The sequence below is a fragment of the Bison bison genome, unplaced genomic scaffold, assembly GCF_000754665.1.
Source record: "Bison bison bison isolate TAMUID 2011002044 unplaced genomic scaffold, Bison_UMD1.0 scf7180017864499, whole genome shotgun sequence".
In the NCBI taxonomy this organism is placed as follows: Eukaryota; Metazoa; Chordata; class Mammalia; order Artiodactyla; family Bovidae; genus Bison; species Bison bison.
Genome location: NW_011495058.1, coordinates 2,237,622 through 2,251,805, shown reverse-complemented (window position 1 = coordinate 2,251,805; position 14,184 = coordinate 2,237,622). Strand labels below are relative to the sequence as shown.

At 45.2% G+C, this 14,184-nt stretch overlaps 1 protein-coding gene across 2 annotated transcripts; it reads right to left on the bottom strand.

Moving 5' to 3' along the window:
- Positions 1 to 1,733: 1,733 nt before the first annotated feature.
- HUS1 (HUS1 checkpoint homolog (S. pombe)) lies at positions 1,734 to 14,184 on the bottom strand. 2 transcript variants are annotated; one of them, XM_010829008.1, is made up of 8 exons: positions 13,993 to 14,184; positions 13,074 to 13,201; positions 12,790 to 12,966; positions 11,036 to 11,143; positions 9,975 to 10,049; positions 5,901 to 6,000; positions 4,039 to 4,158; positions 1,734 to 1,982 (listed from the first exon to the last, which is right to left on the bottom strand). In XM_010829008.1, the coding sequence occupies exons 1-8, from the start codon at positions 14,042 to 14,044 to the stop codon at positions 1,900 to 1,902; spliced, it is 843 nt and encodes a 280-aa protein (XP_010827310.1). In that variant the 5' UTR covers positions 14,045 to 14,184; the 3' UTR covers positions 1,734 to 1,899. The 2 variants fall into 2 exon arrangements, with proteins under 2 accessions (XP_010827310.1, XP_010827311.1); XM_010829009.1 differs by having other exon boundaries at positions 13,074 to 13,116.

Sequence of the window (14,184 nt, the reverse complement as noted above, 5' to 3'; positions counted from 1 at the left end):
CCCTGTGTTGACAGATTCCTTCAGTAATTGTTCCATTCTGCATTTTCAACATACTGTATATAAACTGAGGCATTGCCTATAAAAGGAGAACACCTATGCTTTTAATGCAAGCATGATAAGAATGTGTTGTGGAATCTGTACTGGAGGATTGGGAGCAATGTGACTGCGGCTTCCTTAAGCAGTGTTACAGCGACACTTGCTGTAATGTTAACTGTACATGTGCAGCAGACCTGTGATCATCATTCATGCTGTTCAAACTGCACCCACTCTCCATGTGGATGCTCTGCAGACCAATCCACAGTATATGTGACCTCCCAGGGTACTGCCAAGGGGAAGCTCTGTAGGCCCTGAAAACACATATATGCAAGATAGAAGCCTGTGTTCTGAAAAAGGCTACTGTTATCATGGAAAATGCACTGCAGAAAAATCTGGTTCCTGGGACAGAGCCAGAAAGCCAGCCTAGGACTAAGTCAAAATCACATTCTAGACTGCCTCCACCAGGCCCTGGGGATCACAGTGGACAAGCGGTCCCCCGTACAGAGGATGACAAGGCTCCTGGATTCTTAGACATCCCTGACCCAGCAGAGGATGGCCCCCAAACTTAGCTCCAGACATATTTCCCAAAGCAACACAGGTCTGAGCACAACTACCCAGGACGGCTCTCCACACACCCAGTCAGCCAAAGTGTGTCTAACACCCAGAAAGCTGTTTAAGTTAATTTCCCAAACTATACTCTTTCCTTTAAACAGACTAAGCTGCTATTTCCTGACTTAGTGAAATTCTGCCCTGGGTGAAAAGCAGTACCATGTTTCCCTAAATCACCATGTCTACTAGCTTCTTCAGTGCAGGAAGATGTGCTGTCCTTGGTCAATAGTTCTGTGGGAGGCAGAGGCCAGGGTAAACATAAAGCAGCAAGTCTGTCTGAGAATCAGAAAGAGACGCTGTTTCTCAACTTCAAGGAAGACCCCTTTGGCCATACCCACACCTCCTTAAAACTATTCAAGTTTACTTAAATAAACACTACACAAGCTGAGGGGTATTATATTTGGCTTTCTGACATTTTAAAAACTGCATATAAACCTATTTTACCACATCAGATTTAAAACTAAGATGTTCTTTCCAGATTCCTCAAATGGTTGGTGACTTAACTCTGAAATGTATCATTCTTAATTCTGGTCTTGTAGCAGAAGTGAGGGAAAGAGAAACCAGAATTCCTGTGTTTAGATACTCTCCCTGCCATTAGCTGTGTGGCCCAGGGCTGACTGCTGAACCTACTCTGCCAAATACAGAAGCCACACTGTGAAGCCTCAGAATGTGCTGCTCTGACCTGGCCAGGCCCTGCCCATGCATCCTCCTGATGGCAACAGAAGAGCCAACTAAAATCTTCATGGGCATCACGATGAGATCATATGTGCTGTACCCAGACCCCCCGGGACCCTCTACAGGACGGAGGTGGCAAGAGGGCCAACCTCGCCTTCTTGGGCTCCAAGTACACAGAAACCTAATTGCTTCAAGTCTGTTCCCATAACAATATGCTGAGCTTGAACAATGCCTCGAGGGAAAGTGCTAGGCTTGGCAAACATTATTTTTTTGCCAATTTTGATTACTACACCAATTCAAACTACAGGAAGATTTTCAAGACTTCAGTTAGAAAAGTTTAAAGTCTGAATAAATAAATTTTAACTTTTCTTTCAACATCGTCAAAGCAAAACAAAGCAGACAGAACAAAGAAGTAATATGAAGAAATGTTTATGCAACTGTGTTTCATTAACTCATTAATTCAATTTCTATTGAAAATATCATAGAAGGAAAAAAGTAAAAAAAAAAAAAGAAAAAAACAGGGTTCCACTGCTGTGGGTCCAACCAAGGTCCCTGAGCTCCCAAGCCCACAAGGCAGGGCTATGACAAAGCTGGGATGAAATACTGCAGGGAAACGTCTTCATGGAGCAGGTCAAAGTGAACAATCTTGTTCTTCACAATATCTAAGGAGAAAGGAAATCCTTTACTGTAGAGACCCATTCTGCACATACACTCTCACCCCTAAGCATTGCAGCAGCTTCTCCCCCAAGCCTCTCCTGGAGCACCCAGGCCTCTCCCAAGGTGACCAGTCTCCACCATCCCAACTGATGCTAAACAAAGGGACTGGCTCAGGCCAGCTCATTTTCCACCAAGGAAGAGGCCGAGGTCTCTGGGGCAAAAGCCACAGGGCAAACTTCCCGGAAACCACACGTACCCAAGTCAACATCCTTCTAGGAAAAAGCAGCTTCTCACCAGTGAGTCCCCAGCATGTGCTGAGAAAAGGCGAGTACGTAGGGTCTTTTTTCTTTTTTTTAAATATAAATTTATTTATTTTAATTGCACATAGGGTCTTACTAGAGAGCAGGAGGCAGTTTGCAAGGGCAGCCATCATGCAGCCTAGGATGAGCAATGAGGCACTGGGTCTAAGACCCAAAGCAGAAGCCAACCAAGAGGACGAGGTGTTGCCACAGCATGAAAGCAGCCCAGCTGCCAGGGCCATATCACTGAGAGCAGAAGTTACAGGGGCAGTGGGGCACGCCACGCCCAAGGAAAGCTAGCTGAAGCCAGATCAAGCCAGGTGGCAGAAGAAAGGCAGACAAAGAGCACACGGCAGGCTGCTGAGACCAATCCCAAGAGAATGGCAAGTCGGGAAGGGACACAAGGGACCAGCAGGACACTCATCAGGAGAGGTGCTGGACTCACAGGTGGCAGTGGAGACCGAGGGTGCTGGGGAAAGCGCTCCCACCCCTGCCCAGAGATGGGAAGTGGGCAAGCCTGGAGGATGCTGTCACAAAGCCAGAAACACTGGCACAAAAGGTTTGGGGTAAGAAAGAAACAAATTCGATTCTGGCTGTCATAATCTTCTGGTCCCCCTCCCTGCACCGGCAGCTAGGGTCACAACCCCCACTCCCTACACTTCCCCTACGCAGACAGGAGGAGTGGCTTCCAAGGACCCACAATGGGGCATCACCCAGACTCAATGGCCCAAGCCAGAGCTCTGAAGAGGCATCTGCACTGGGCCAGGTCCCCAAGGAGCCCTGTGCACGCAGACAGTTTGAGAAGCACCGACTTAACCTGGGAGGACCTCGTGCTGAAGCAGTGCACCCCCATTCTCAGCCTTAGGGGCGCCCACACCGTAACTTCTTCAGATGCAGTGCAGGCAGCCCCTGGCCCCTGCCCCACAACTCAGCAGCTCTCACTGCTCCTTCCCTATCGTGGATTTCTGCACTCCTCCTTCTATGTACACCATCAGTGCAGTCCTCATGCACTAATGCCACTCCTTTCCAGTGGTCTCTCCTCCTTCACTGGAGAACCTTTGGGAATCTCCTACTCGTTCTCTACAGAGCTGACTATCTGACAATTATTAGGTATCCTATATTCCTGGGTCACCCTTCTCAGCTCTGTTCACTGGTGGCTGAGTGTTCAGACTGGGAATTCACAAATAAAGAGGTGTCACCGCCAACCAAGGCCAGTTTTCTTTCAATTGCTGTGATCTCAAAAGCAAGCAAACAGACATAGCCTTGAAAAAGTCTCAGCAAGTGAGTCTCCTCATCTGTAATCAAGGACTGAAGGGTGAAAAAACATGTGAAAAAGAGAAAGACAAGGCCAACCGGAATTAAGAGCGCCAATAAAAGCCACTATTAAAAGTCAGCAGGCAGCACAGATGACAAGACAAAGGACAAATGGAACAGGTCAGGCTGACACAGGAAAGAAAGAAATGCTTTGAGATGGAAACTTAAATCCAAGCCCAATGGAGACAGAGACCCTGCACACATAAGCTTAGAGTAACACAGCAAGATGGGCAAGGCGCCTCTGCCCATATGCAGCTTCTCTGTGGATGCAGACTCATGTATGACACCAGGTGAGGCAGTCCAGACCCATCTGCCAGGGACTACTCAGGACACTGGAGTCCACCAGTGAGCGAGCTGTCTCTGCATTTACGAGACTGTACACAATGCGTAAGACTACAGTTGATTACAGTGCTTGAAATATGAGAAACAAATCAAACGGCAAACTTACTGCAAGTGGCCTTTGTAGGGTTTACTTGTTGTCCAGCAAGGAACTGCAGGAGCTTCCTAATGTCTATGTGCACTTCAGCCATTTGTTCCAAGTTCCTATCTTGAGAAGCATTTTCGGAAGCTAAAATGATAGGAACATTTTAAGATGCAATTATCTTCCAGTGAAACAGGGAAGTGAGAGATTGCACGATGACTGTTTACATAAATAAATGGTTTACTTGACCACTGACTTGAGAACCTACAGAAACACTGCATAATATAAATGTGACCACTCACCAAGCAAGCATTTACTAAGTATTGACTCTTTGAAATACTGTGCTATGGGAATTCCCTGGCAGTCCCGTGGTTAGGACTCAATGCTTTCACTGTTGACAGTCGGGGAACTAAGATCCCAAATGGCCTACGGTAGGGCCAAAACACCATCCTCAAAACAAGACCATATACAGCTAAATCAAGCCCTCTCATTATAAAGTGGAATGAAAGGGAAGAAAACGTCCTTTCTACTCTGGGAAGGTATCAAAGACCCTCTTTGTAATTTACTAAAATAAACAAAATGAGCAACACAAAAACAAGTCACTTCATATAACTACTGTCAAAACTTTATTAACGTGGATTTCACTTTGCTCCAAGGCACGCTCTTCACTATAAAGTAAAATTCTCTTGCAATGCTAAGTTACAATGTGTCTCTAATAAACAAACTGGTAGTAAGTAATTTTAATTCTAAAAGTGGAAAGAGTCTTATTAGACCTACTTCAGAACACACGGGTGACTAAATGGTTTTCACAGAGTGAGTACCTTCCCAGGGCCTCTTGCGTCATTCCCTGTTGGACCTCCCTCCCACAGCCTGCCCACCACTGTGAGCTCTGCAGCAGACGACTCTAATCCCTGAGCCAATCTACTCAACCAGCCCAATGTCCATTCCAGCACTGTTTACGACAGCCAAGACACGGAAGCAACCTAAATGTCTAACAACAGAGGAGTGGATAAAGATGTGGTATGTTATTCAGCCATAAAAAAGAATGAAATAATGTCATCTGTAGTAACATGGATGGACCTAGAGATCATCAAACGAAGTCAGAGAAAGACAAATACCATATGATATCCTTGTATGTGGAATCTAAAACATTGATACAAATGAGCTTATTTACAAAACAGAAACAGACTCACAGATTTAGAAAACAAACTTATGGTTATTGAAGAGTACAGGTGAAGGGGAAGGATAAATTAGAAGTTTAGGATCAATGTGTGTGTGTGTGTGTGTGTGTGTGTATATATATATACCACTATATATAAAATAAACAATAAGGACCTATTATACAAAACAGGGAACTATACTCAAGAGTCTGTAATAACTGATATGGGAAAAGAATCTGAAAAAGAATAGAAACATATATATGTATAACTGAATCACTGTGCCATACACCTGAAACCAACACAACATTGTAAGTCAACTATACTTGAATAATTAAAAAAAAATTATTTTTAATACACACACAAAAAAGCAGGAGAAAATAAAAAGTATCATCTACATTTGACTCCACCCAGGTGAGAAACTGTAGTTTTTGGTAGAAGGCACAGCAAGTGAAGAGCTAGAAGGGCTCTTGGACGTTGTTGAGCCCAAGCCTAGGTTTTGCAGATGAGGAACGAGGAAGCCCTCAGGCCCACACTCCAGCTTCTCACGTCCAGGAGGTTCACCTTTCCACCACAGTGCAGTAACAAATGACTCAACCCCATTATGTGTTCCCTTCCTAAGCCTGAAACACAGTCACCCGAAGTTCAATTCTTTTCCATCTAGAGACCTCAGTATGGTTTGTCATCTGAACAATTTATCACATGCAAAATATAACATACCAGGAAACTTACCTAATGGAGGATTTCCAAGATCTTTAAAGTGAGTTGTAACACACACTAGCTCAGTTTCTATTTTCAAGTTCAATTCTCCATTTAGGTTTGCTTCAATAATCTGCAAATTGAGTATTTTACAGTCTTAAGAAAAGCAAAAGGGAAAAAAAAAGTGGACATCAGCTTCCAACAAACCAGGTGACAAAGTATTCCCACAAATCCCAGGACACTTCAGACAGCACCAAACCCCACGTGGCATCAGCCATAGAGAGAAGACAAGGCCTGAGCACAGGGACTTAAAAAATCTCCAGACAGCAGCCCCTCGACGTGCAGAGCACAGTAGGAAGCTCTGAAAACAGGTGAGGCTGGGGAGGCCTTGCCAGCAGCTCTGACAATGCAGACATTGTGCAACTCCTATAAAACAGAGCAAGGAGAACCAGAAGAGAATGTGAAGCGATAAGCTCGCTAACTGCCTTATTTCTACAAATGGACCAAATTATCTGTTACAACTCAACATAACCAGAAAGGCTTCAGAATATTAGGAGAATATAACCATTTATATAAAGAATAATCTCAGACATTGGGAAGTGAGATTTCCAAATTCAAAAAGACCCAGAGATGCCATCAGGTGTCTGGACTCCACCAAGCTGTGGCGCCCTGTGGCTGCCGTGTTTTCTGCACTCAGACAGAGGGTAACTGGGCTTGGTGACTGATCGCTGTGGCCCCTTCTCACCCCAACAGTGCCCATGACTTCCCTCAGGATCAGAGGGGCTCTTTCATTTTGCACTCTGCCCTACACCAACCAACAGGGTCTCTAAACTACACAAAATCTAGAAATGAAGTTCAGAGAAAGAAATAGGTACCTTGATATGGCTTAAGATTTTGGCCATTTGCCCAGAGCACACTACATTTCGCCTTTTGATATCAATATCTGGCCACCTCTAAAGTCTGGCAGGTCTTTGGAAAGCCCATGCAGCAGTGTGCAAGTCAACATTTTGTTTAACCAACAATACAAAACTGCCACTGAGCCACTGTAGATAAAGGTGGTCACTTCACTAGGAGCCAATGCAGAGGTACAGCAAGAGGGAAGAAGCCCCAGGATGAGTGAGGACACCCTGTTCCACAGGGCTTGGCCACAACTAAATCTCAGATTTACTTAGGAGTACCACTTAGTATTTTTCATTCTTGCTCCTTAAAAGTAGTGAACTCTATTTCTCATTTGAGCAACAAAACAAAAAAGATGTTTTCAACTTACTAAGGCTTTGACTTTATATAGGAAACAGTCTCCAAACATCCTTGTTGCATCATCTAGTATGCGTACCTCTGAATGGGAAGAATTCATCAAGCTTATCCTCTCACTTCCCAGAAATACATGGTGTTTCTAAGCCCACTCTATTATCTGGAAAAAATACCTGCCTAAAAAGAAATACGTAAAACAATCCTTGTGCATATTCTGGACTTGTGAATATACAGTGTACAGGGTCTCTGTAAGGCTAACACATAACACAGATCCATCTGTCTCAAATAAGCACACACTTAGTATCTACCTGTAAAGTTCACTGCTTTTGAAAAACAAGTTTTATAAAGACTTATTCAGGAAAGCAGCTTACAATGTCCTAGATTCACTCCAGACTTAAACACCTTTTTATGCTTTCTTCAAATTCCTAAAATCTGAGTAATCAAATGCTAGATCCATCTCTCCAAGCACAGTGCCTGGTGCGGGGCAGCACTCAAACAAAATTTACTGGAGGAATTCACCAGTGACCCTCCAAACACTGCTCACAGTGTTTATTTTGTGAGTGTTATCTATAGTATTACCCATATCAACATACTCTGCTCTTAAGGGCGTGGATGAGATCTGACTTCTTTCAGAGATATCCTTAATGATAACAACCAACCATTCATGGAATAGTGATGAGACGCACTGGGAATCTAACATAAATTATCTCAACTGATAAAAAGTAACAGAGCCCCTGTGACTGTTATGCTGGATAACACTTTCCACCAGGGTGCACCACTTAGTGGGGGTCAGGGATGGCTCCAAGGACTCAGCTCTCCCAGCATATCATGATGCCTCCTGCCCCAAATCTGCTTCTATGAAGCCGAGACAACATGTAAGGTGTAACACAGCACTGCTCTGACCATGGAGCACCACCACAAACAGCATCGCCGTGTGCTCGTCAGAAATCAGTCCTAGACCCCACTGCAGACTTCCTGAACTAGAACCTGCATTCTGTCTGAAGGGGATCCCAATGCTTAAAACCTGATGGAGACTCTTGGCAGTCAACGCCTGCTTCTTCTGCTCTTAGCCAAGTCACAAGCACGACCCACCCCCATTGGCCACGTCTCTCACTAAAGGAAGTAAGCAAGGTGTCTCAACAAGGGCTGCTGGGCCTCTGACTGGTGGAGATGTTTTCAATATGTTGAGTCCTACTCATTTTCCTTGATTCTCTCACCTGTCATCTTCAGACACAGAATTCTGGTCACTCAAGTTAATATTGTTATGCCCTTGACTACTCCAATTTTCCATATGCTTGATCACTTTCCATTTAGTATTTCACAATGCAGTAGCCACTGCACAAAATCCTTGTTTTTAAACACTCCAGGGAAGAGAAAAACACCTCTGATGATTTTTTTTTTAATTTCTGATGATTTAATCTAAGCTACTTTGACGACTCATTTCCACTGGACACAAAGAACAAATAACCGGGTCCTTGAATTAACTGCCCTGCCTTTTCTCTCCTGGGCCTCTCAAGGGCTCCAGGATATCCCCAAAAGAAGCCTCCAGCCTGACAACTGGATCAACATCAGGACAGGCACAGGAGAACACTCATGTCTGCACGGCACACACTACTTCATGGGAAGTCATTGTAAATTAAAGTGAAATCTACAGAGTAAGTCATGAAAGGAAATTACTCTCAAGTGAGCACAACTGCAGAAATAAAACAGTCCGTAAACATTTTCTAGGCTTCAGAAAACTTTGGTAATGCCAAAGATCTTCTGAAGCTAAATTTCATTCCAGGTGTGTGCGCTAACACCTATTATCTGCCTGCTGAGTGGCAACCCCACAGTGAGTGGCTGTCATGCAGAGATGATTAAGACAGTTTCCCTTTTTAAGAAGCGGCCAGTTCAGGAGTGGTTTCCAGATGTTAGCAGACAACTTATCACACAGCAGTGAACAGAGCAGCTTGGCAGAGGAGGGGCTTACATTCACGACAGTGGGAAAGTCTGGAATTTCCATGAACAGTGAGAAGGGCTAAGTGCTTTCCAGGGGACGATGGGAAAGAAACAGCCAAGCGTGAAATGGTAGAGACAGGCTTGGAGAGCACCAGTACTGTGGGGATGGACAAAGGTCCAGAGCAGTTCTGCCGGCAGGGGACAGCCGTGTGGCAGGTAATCAGTCTGCAGACGCTAAAAAGCAAAAGTTTCATCAGGTGAACAGTCGTGTCTAAACACACAGGGAAATAATCAAATGAGTTTCGGGGGGTGACTGAAGAATTCAGGAGAACCTCAGGAGTGAAGGACAATTGTTCAAAACTTCCCATCACTGTCACATTCAGTGTTTCACTGACACTGAGGGTAAACGTCAACAATGTAAACAGGGAAGTAAACACGCCCCTCTACCTGGCCTAAGAGCTGCTTCCGGGAAGAGGAATGTGTCCTGGGGGATCCTTGTCTGGGACTCATAGAGACATTTGGCAAGTAGATACGACATTCCACGCACTGCCACCATCAGGTGATCATAAAAAAAATATGTACACTATCGGATAAAATACATAATATGCTGTCCAAAACATATGGAAAGAAAGTTAGAACCATTGAATGTATTGTTAATATACTGTAAATATCATAAATATGAGAGACTAGGCCAAATATCAGAGAGGAGAGTTGAGAAGATCCAGAGCAGGTTTCACCTGTAAAACCGTAGGCTATCAACAACAAGCCAAGCCCCCAGAGCCGGGAGCTGAGGGACACCCCACACAGACACTACATGATGAATGGAGGGCATCAAGTCCCCACCAGACAAGGCTCCTCCGAGGACATGCAGCCAAAACTGCACACTTGGGAGCTCTTTTCAAAGAAGTCAGAACTTACAAGGTGATTGCTGATGTTTTTCATCTTCTCCACAACGCTCTTCATAGTCTTCAGGACTGGTAAATAAATACTAACCTACAAAGCAAATGAGAAAGATCAGTAGTATTAAAATATTAACACAGTCAAGTATTGACAAGCGCTCATTACCTATGTTTGGAATGTGTGTTGCTCTGCAATCTTATTTTTAAATTGCCTGAATAAAGTTCTTTCTTAAAAATATAAAAAAGAAAAATAATTCTACAGCTTCACTCACACCTGCCTTCGGTGACCTCGGCGTCCATGTCCATGTGGCCATTCTCTCATTCCAGGTCTGTAGCCCTGCTGCTCAGATGCCCCCACACACCCAAGGGGAGTAAAAATCAGCAGCAGTGGAGGCCATCCTCCAAGGGGTTCACACCCAGACCTGGGGGCAGGTTCCTACTCTGTGTAAAAACACTGGGGGCCAGACTCTGTACCAATGCCCAGACTGGGTTACAACAGTGCTGGGTACAACGCTGGCTTTTTCTCAGCAGAGACATCTACTAAAAGCCAAGTAAAAATTCCATATGCTACTTCATGGTCTCTTCTTCAATAAATTACGAACAAGAGGCAAAGGACCCTTTGTCATCATCTTTCTTTCCAGTGGCTCTGGGATTCCTGTCAGGAGAACTAAAGCAGCCTCTCCTTCTGGCTATTACACACACCTTGGACATACTCCTAACAAGACATAGGAAAAAAACCACGTTCTATGAAACCCAAATTGGTGCCTAGGGCCATTACTCCCCACAGACGCACAGGTCATCCAAAATGCTACTTCAGTTTTACTTATGCGCCATTACAGGGCAAGACTTTCTCTCTCCTAACTGTAAAGAGTGTGGCCTTATATATAACACTACTTTAAGATGATTGATGCAAACAACTAAATGAAAACATTCCAATTTTTTGTTCCTGGGCTATCTTTTAAATATGATTATCTCTTTTCAGGTACTATATAACTTTCAAATAAAACCTACAGCAAGACTTTAAAGTCAGAGAATCCAAATCACACCATTTAAGACGTGGTGACGCCGGGCATCACTCACGTCAGCATCTGGGACCGTCGGCTCTTGTAAGTCCTTCCATAGTTTTCTAGGAATAACTTTCACAGGGATGTCATGTGTCACAACACGACTACTGCTTGACACGGATAACTGCCAAGAGAAGAATTAAAACACATCAGTACTTAAAAAATAAAGAACTGAAAGACAAAAAATGTTGATACCAAACCTAAGTGTTCTCAATTCAGTCACCAACGTCCATTCAACAAGTATTAACAGAGCTTAGAAATAGGAAGTTAAAGAAGCAAGTGATTAGGACGGTGGAGGAGTAGGACATGGAGCTCACTCTTCCCACAAACACATCAAAAACATATCTAGACATGGAATGATTCTCACAGAACATCTACTGAAACTTGGCAGAAGACCTCAGGCTTCAGAAAGGACAAGAAAATCTTCATGTAACAACAAAAAAAAGAACCAGAAAGGAATCAGGATGGGGCCTGCACCCCAGGGAGAGAGAGCTATGAAGGAAGAAAGGTTCCCACACCCTGAATGTCCCCTCACAGGAAGAGACCAGCAGGGACAGAGGGTGAGCTGTGGAGCCTTGGAGGAGAGTCCAGTTAAGCAGTTTACAGAAGGCAGAATGAAGACAGCCCTGCACAGACCGGTGATGCCACTTTCCCCACACTCCCAGCCTCAGACACACGTCCAACCGTGTGGGCAGAAGCTGTGTGCTGATGCTCAAGCTTCCGAGATCAGACCTAAAGAGAGGACTGGAGGAGGCTGCCAGAAACAGCCTTGAGATGCTAGGAGTTTGAGATTAGTGGATGGAAACCATTACATATAGAACGGATAAACAACAAGGTCCTACTGCATAGCATAGGGAACTATATTCAATATCCTGAGATAAACCAGAATGGAAAAGAATATTAAAATAAGAATGCTTATATATGTACAACTCAATCATTCACTTTGCTGTAAGGCATAAATTAACAATGCAACACTGTAAAACAACTACAGTTCAATTAAAAAATACAGTTGAGAAATCCTCCTCCATAAAGAGCATTAAACTGAATATAATACTCACAGAAAAAATAAAGTACACAGAACGGATAAAGGAAAGGTTGCCAGGATAAGGGAAGGAGGCAGCATTGGTGCTGGGCACTAGAGAAAGAAAAGGCTTTAACAAGTGAGAAGAACACAGACTCCAAGTAGAAGACCCAACCTCACCAAAACCTGGGAGTTGGGAACGAATGGGAAACACCTGGAGACCCACTCAGGGCAGATAAGTGGCTCTACAGTGGGTTGAGCCACACTTGAAGGGCTCTGGACAGCACATGAGAAATGTCAACCTCATTCTCATGTGGGGTACATGTGTTCTGAAGAGACCCGTGCATTAAATTCAGCTGGGAGTAGGGTGGAAGAGAAATGCATTCCTTGAACACTAAAGGTCATTTAAAGGTGTTAGCAGCAGAAGTGAGGGGATAGGGAGGGACACACAAACACTTCAAAGGCAAAAATGGTTTTTAGACTAGATGACAATACCACTAAAAGAAATGGATATGCAGATCTGAGAAGAAAGATGCAGAAGTGTTATTTCATAGGAAGACCAGCATCCTTGCTGATTATGAGATTACAATGCTATTTAAATATGAGGAGGACCCAACTCCAATGAAAAAACAGTGATGTACCAATCTCTCATTTTAATAAAACCAATTAGCTTCTCCTGTAGAAAGCCAAGGCTTATATAACTACTTCTAATTCCTGGGAAGTTTCAGAAATGGTAGCTTCCTACTCACCAGCTCTATAGAAACTGTAAGGCAGGGAAAGTGTTTATTAGTCAACTTAATTTTCAAAGCTCTGGCATTCTGGGCAGTTTTCAAGGCTCGAGATAAATTTTCTGATGTGAGCTCTAAATAAATCTCATTGTTTTCTGCGGAGACACCTTCCATTTGAAATTCGCTGAAGAAGTTCTCCTAAGGGAAGGAAAAGGAGAGGGGACATCTGTGCCCTTTCCAGTGGAATTCGGCGGGGGTGGGGGGAGAGGGGGAGGGCTGCAGGCCTCTCAGGAGCCTCCACTCACCTGTTCCAGCTCACACCACATGCTCACCCCTCCATTGGCCACTCTGTCAGAGAGGATGAAGTTCAATTTATCCGGGCTGATGCGCAGAGTGCAGGTTTTGGCAAGCTTGGCTATCATGTTACTAACTCCTATAGTAAAGTAAGTAAGTAAGTGTAGTCGCTCAGTCGCGCCCAACTCTTTGCAACCCCATGGACTGCAGCCCACCAGGCTCCTGTGTCCATGAGATTTTCCAGGCAAGGATACTGGAGTGGGTTGCCATTTCCTTCTCCAGGGGATCTTCCCAACCCAGGGATCGAACCTGGGTCTCCTGCACTGCAGGCAGATTCCTTACCGACTGAGCTACAAGGGAAGCCCCCTATAACAAAAGGTTCCAGTAAAGAATTAACTGGGAAGTACGTTGCGTGTCCAAAACACCAATTTAGAGCAGAATTACCAGTTGCGCACAGTGAGCTTCCCAGGGGGAAAATCAAGGTTTCCACTCCTACCTACCGGGAGGCTTTTAATGCCGCTGGGGTCAAGCCAGCCTCCCAACAACCTGGAAGAAGGAAACCGAGACTCGGAGCTTAATTGGCGCCTACTGGCCGCTTTCTTCCCTCCCACGTCCACTCGGGGCCGCCGAGTGCTGCAGGGGTCGCGGCAAGGACAGACACGGCTGGGGCAGGGGGACCACGGAGCCTTGGCTGTGAAGGGCGGTCTGCGCCAGATAAAGTTGTCCTGAAGCCACTGGCCGGGTTAAGAAAAGCCACGCGAAAGGAATCAAAATTCAGAAACACCCCTCGGCACCTGCGCCCGCGTCAACTCCTGCTGGCCGGCCTGTGCAGTGCGCCAGCCCCTTCGCGCGCGCACCGCTCCGTACAGGCCTCCCGCCCTGCCCTCTGCCGTCCTCCCCGCCGCCAGGGTTGACGCGGCCCCTACTCACGCGTGAAGTGGTTTAGACAGGCGGTATCCACGATCTTGGCCCGAAACTTCATGGCTGGACGTGGCAAGCGCCGGGAGCCCGTCCGCACCGGACTCGGGAGAGTCCAGCCTTAATTAGCCCGCGGGAAACGCCACCGCAGTACTGGGTTCAGCCCACTTGGGCCTGAGACGCGCCTGCGGAGGGTAGGCGGGC

Bases quoted from the DNA above. Each gene is read 5' to 3' on its own strand.
- HUS1 (XM_010829008.1), bottom strand. From the start codon at position 14,044: ATGAAGTTTCGGGCCAAGATCGTGGATACCGCCTGTCTAAACCACTTC. The intron at 13,202-13,992 runs GTGAGTAGGGGC...ACTTTACTATAG, and splicing joins CTGTCTAAACCACTTCACGC to GAGTTAGTAACATGATAGCC. The intron at 1,983-4,038 runs GTAAGTTTGCCG...CTTTCTCCTTAG, and splicing joins CCCTACAAAGGCCACTTGCA to ATATTGTGAAGAACAAGATT.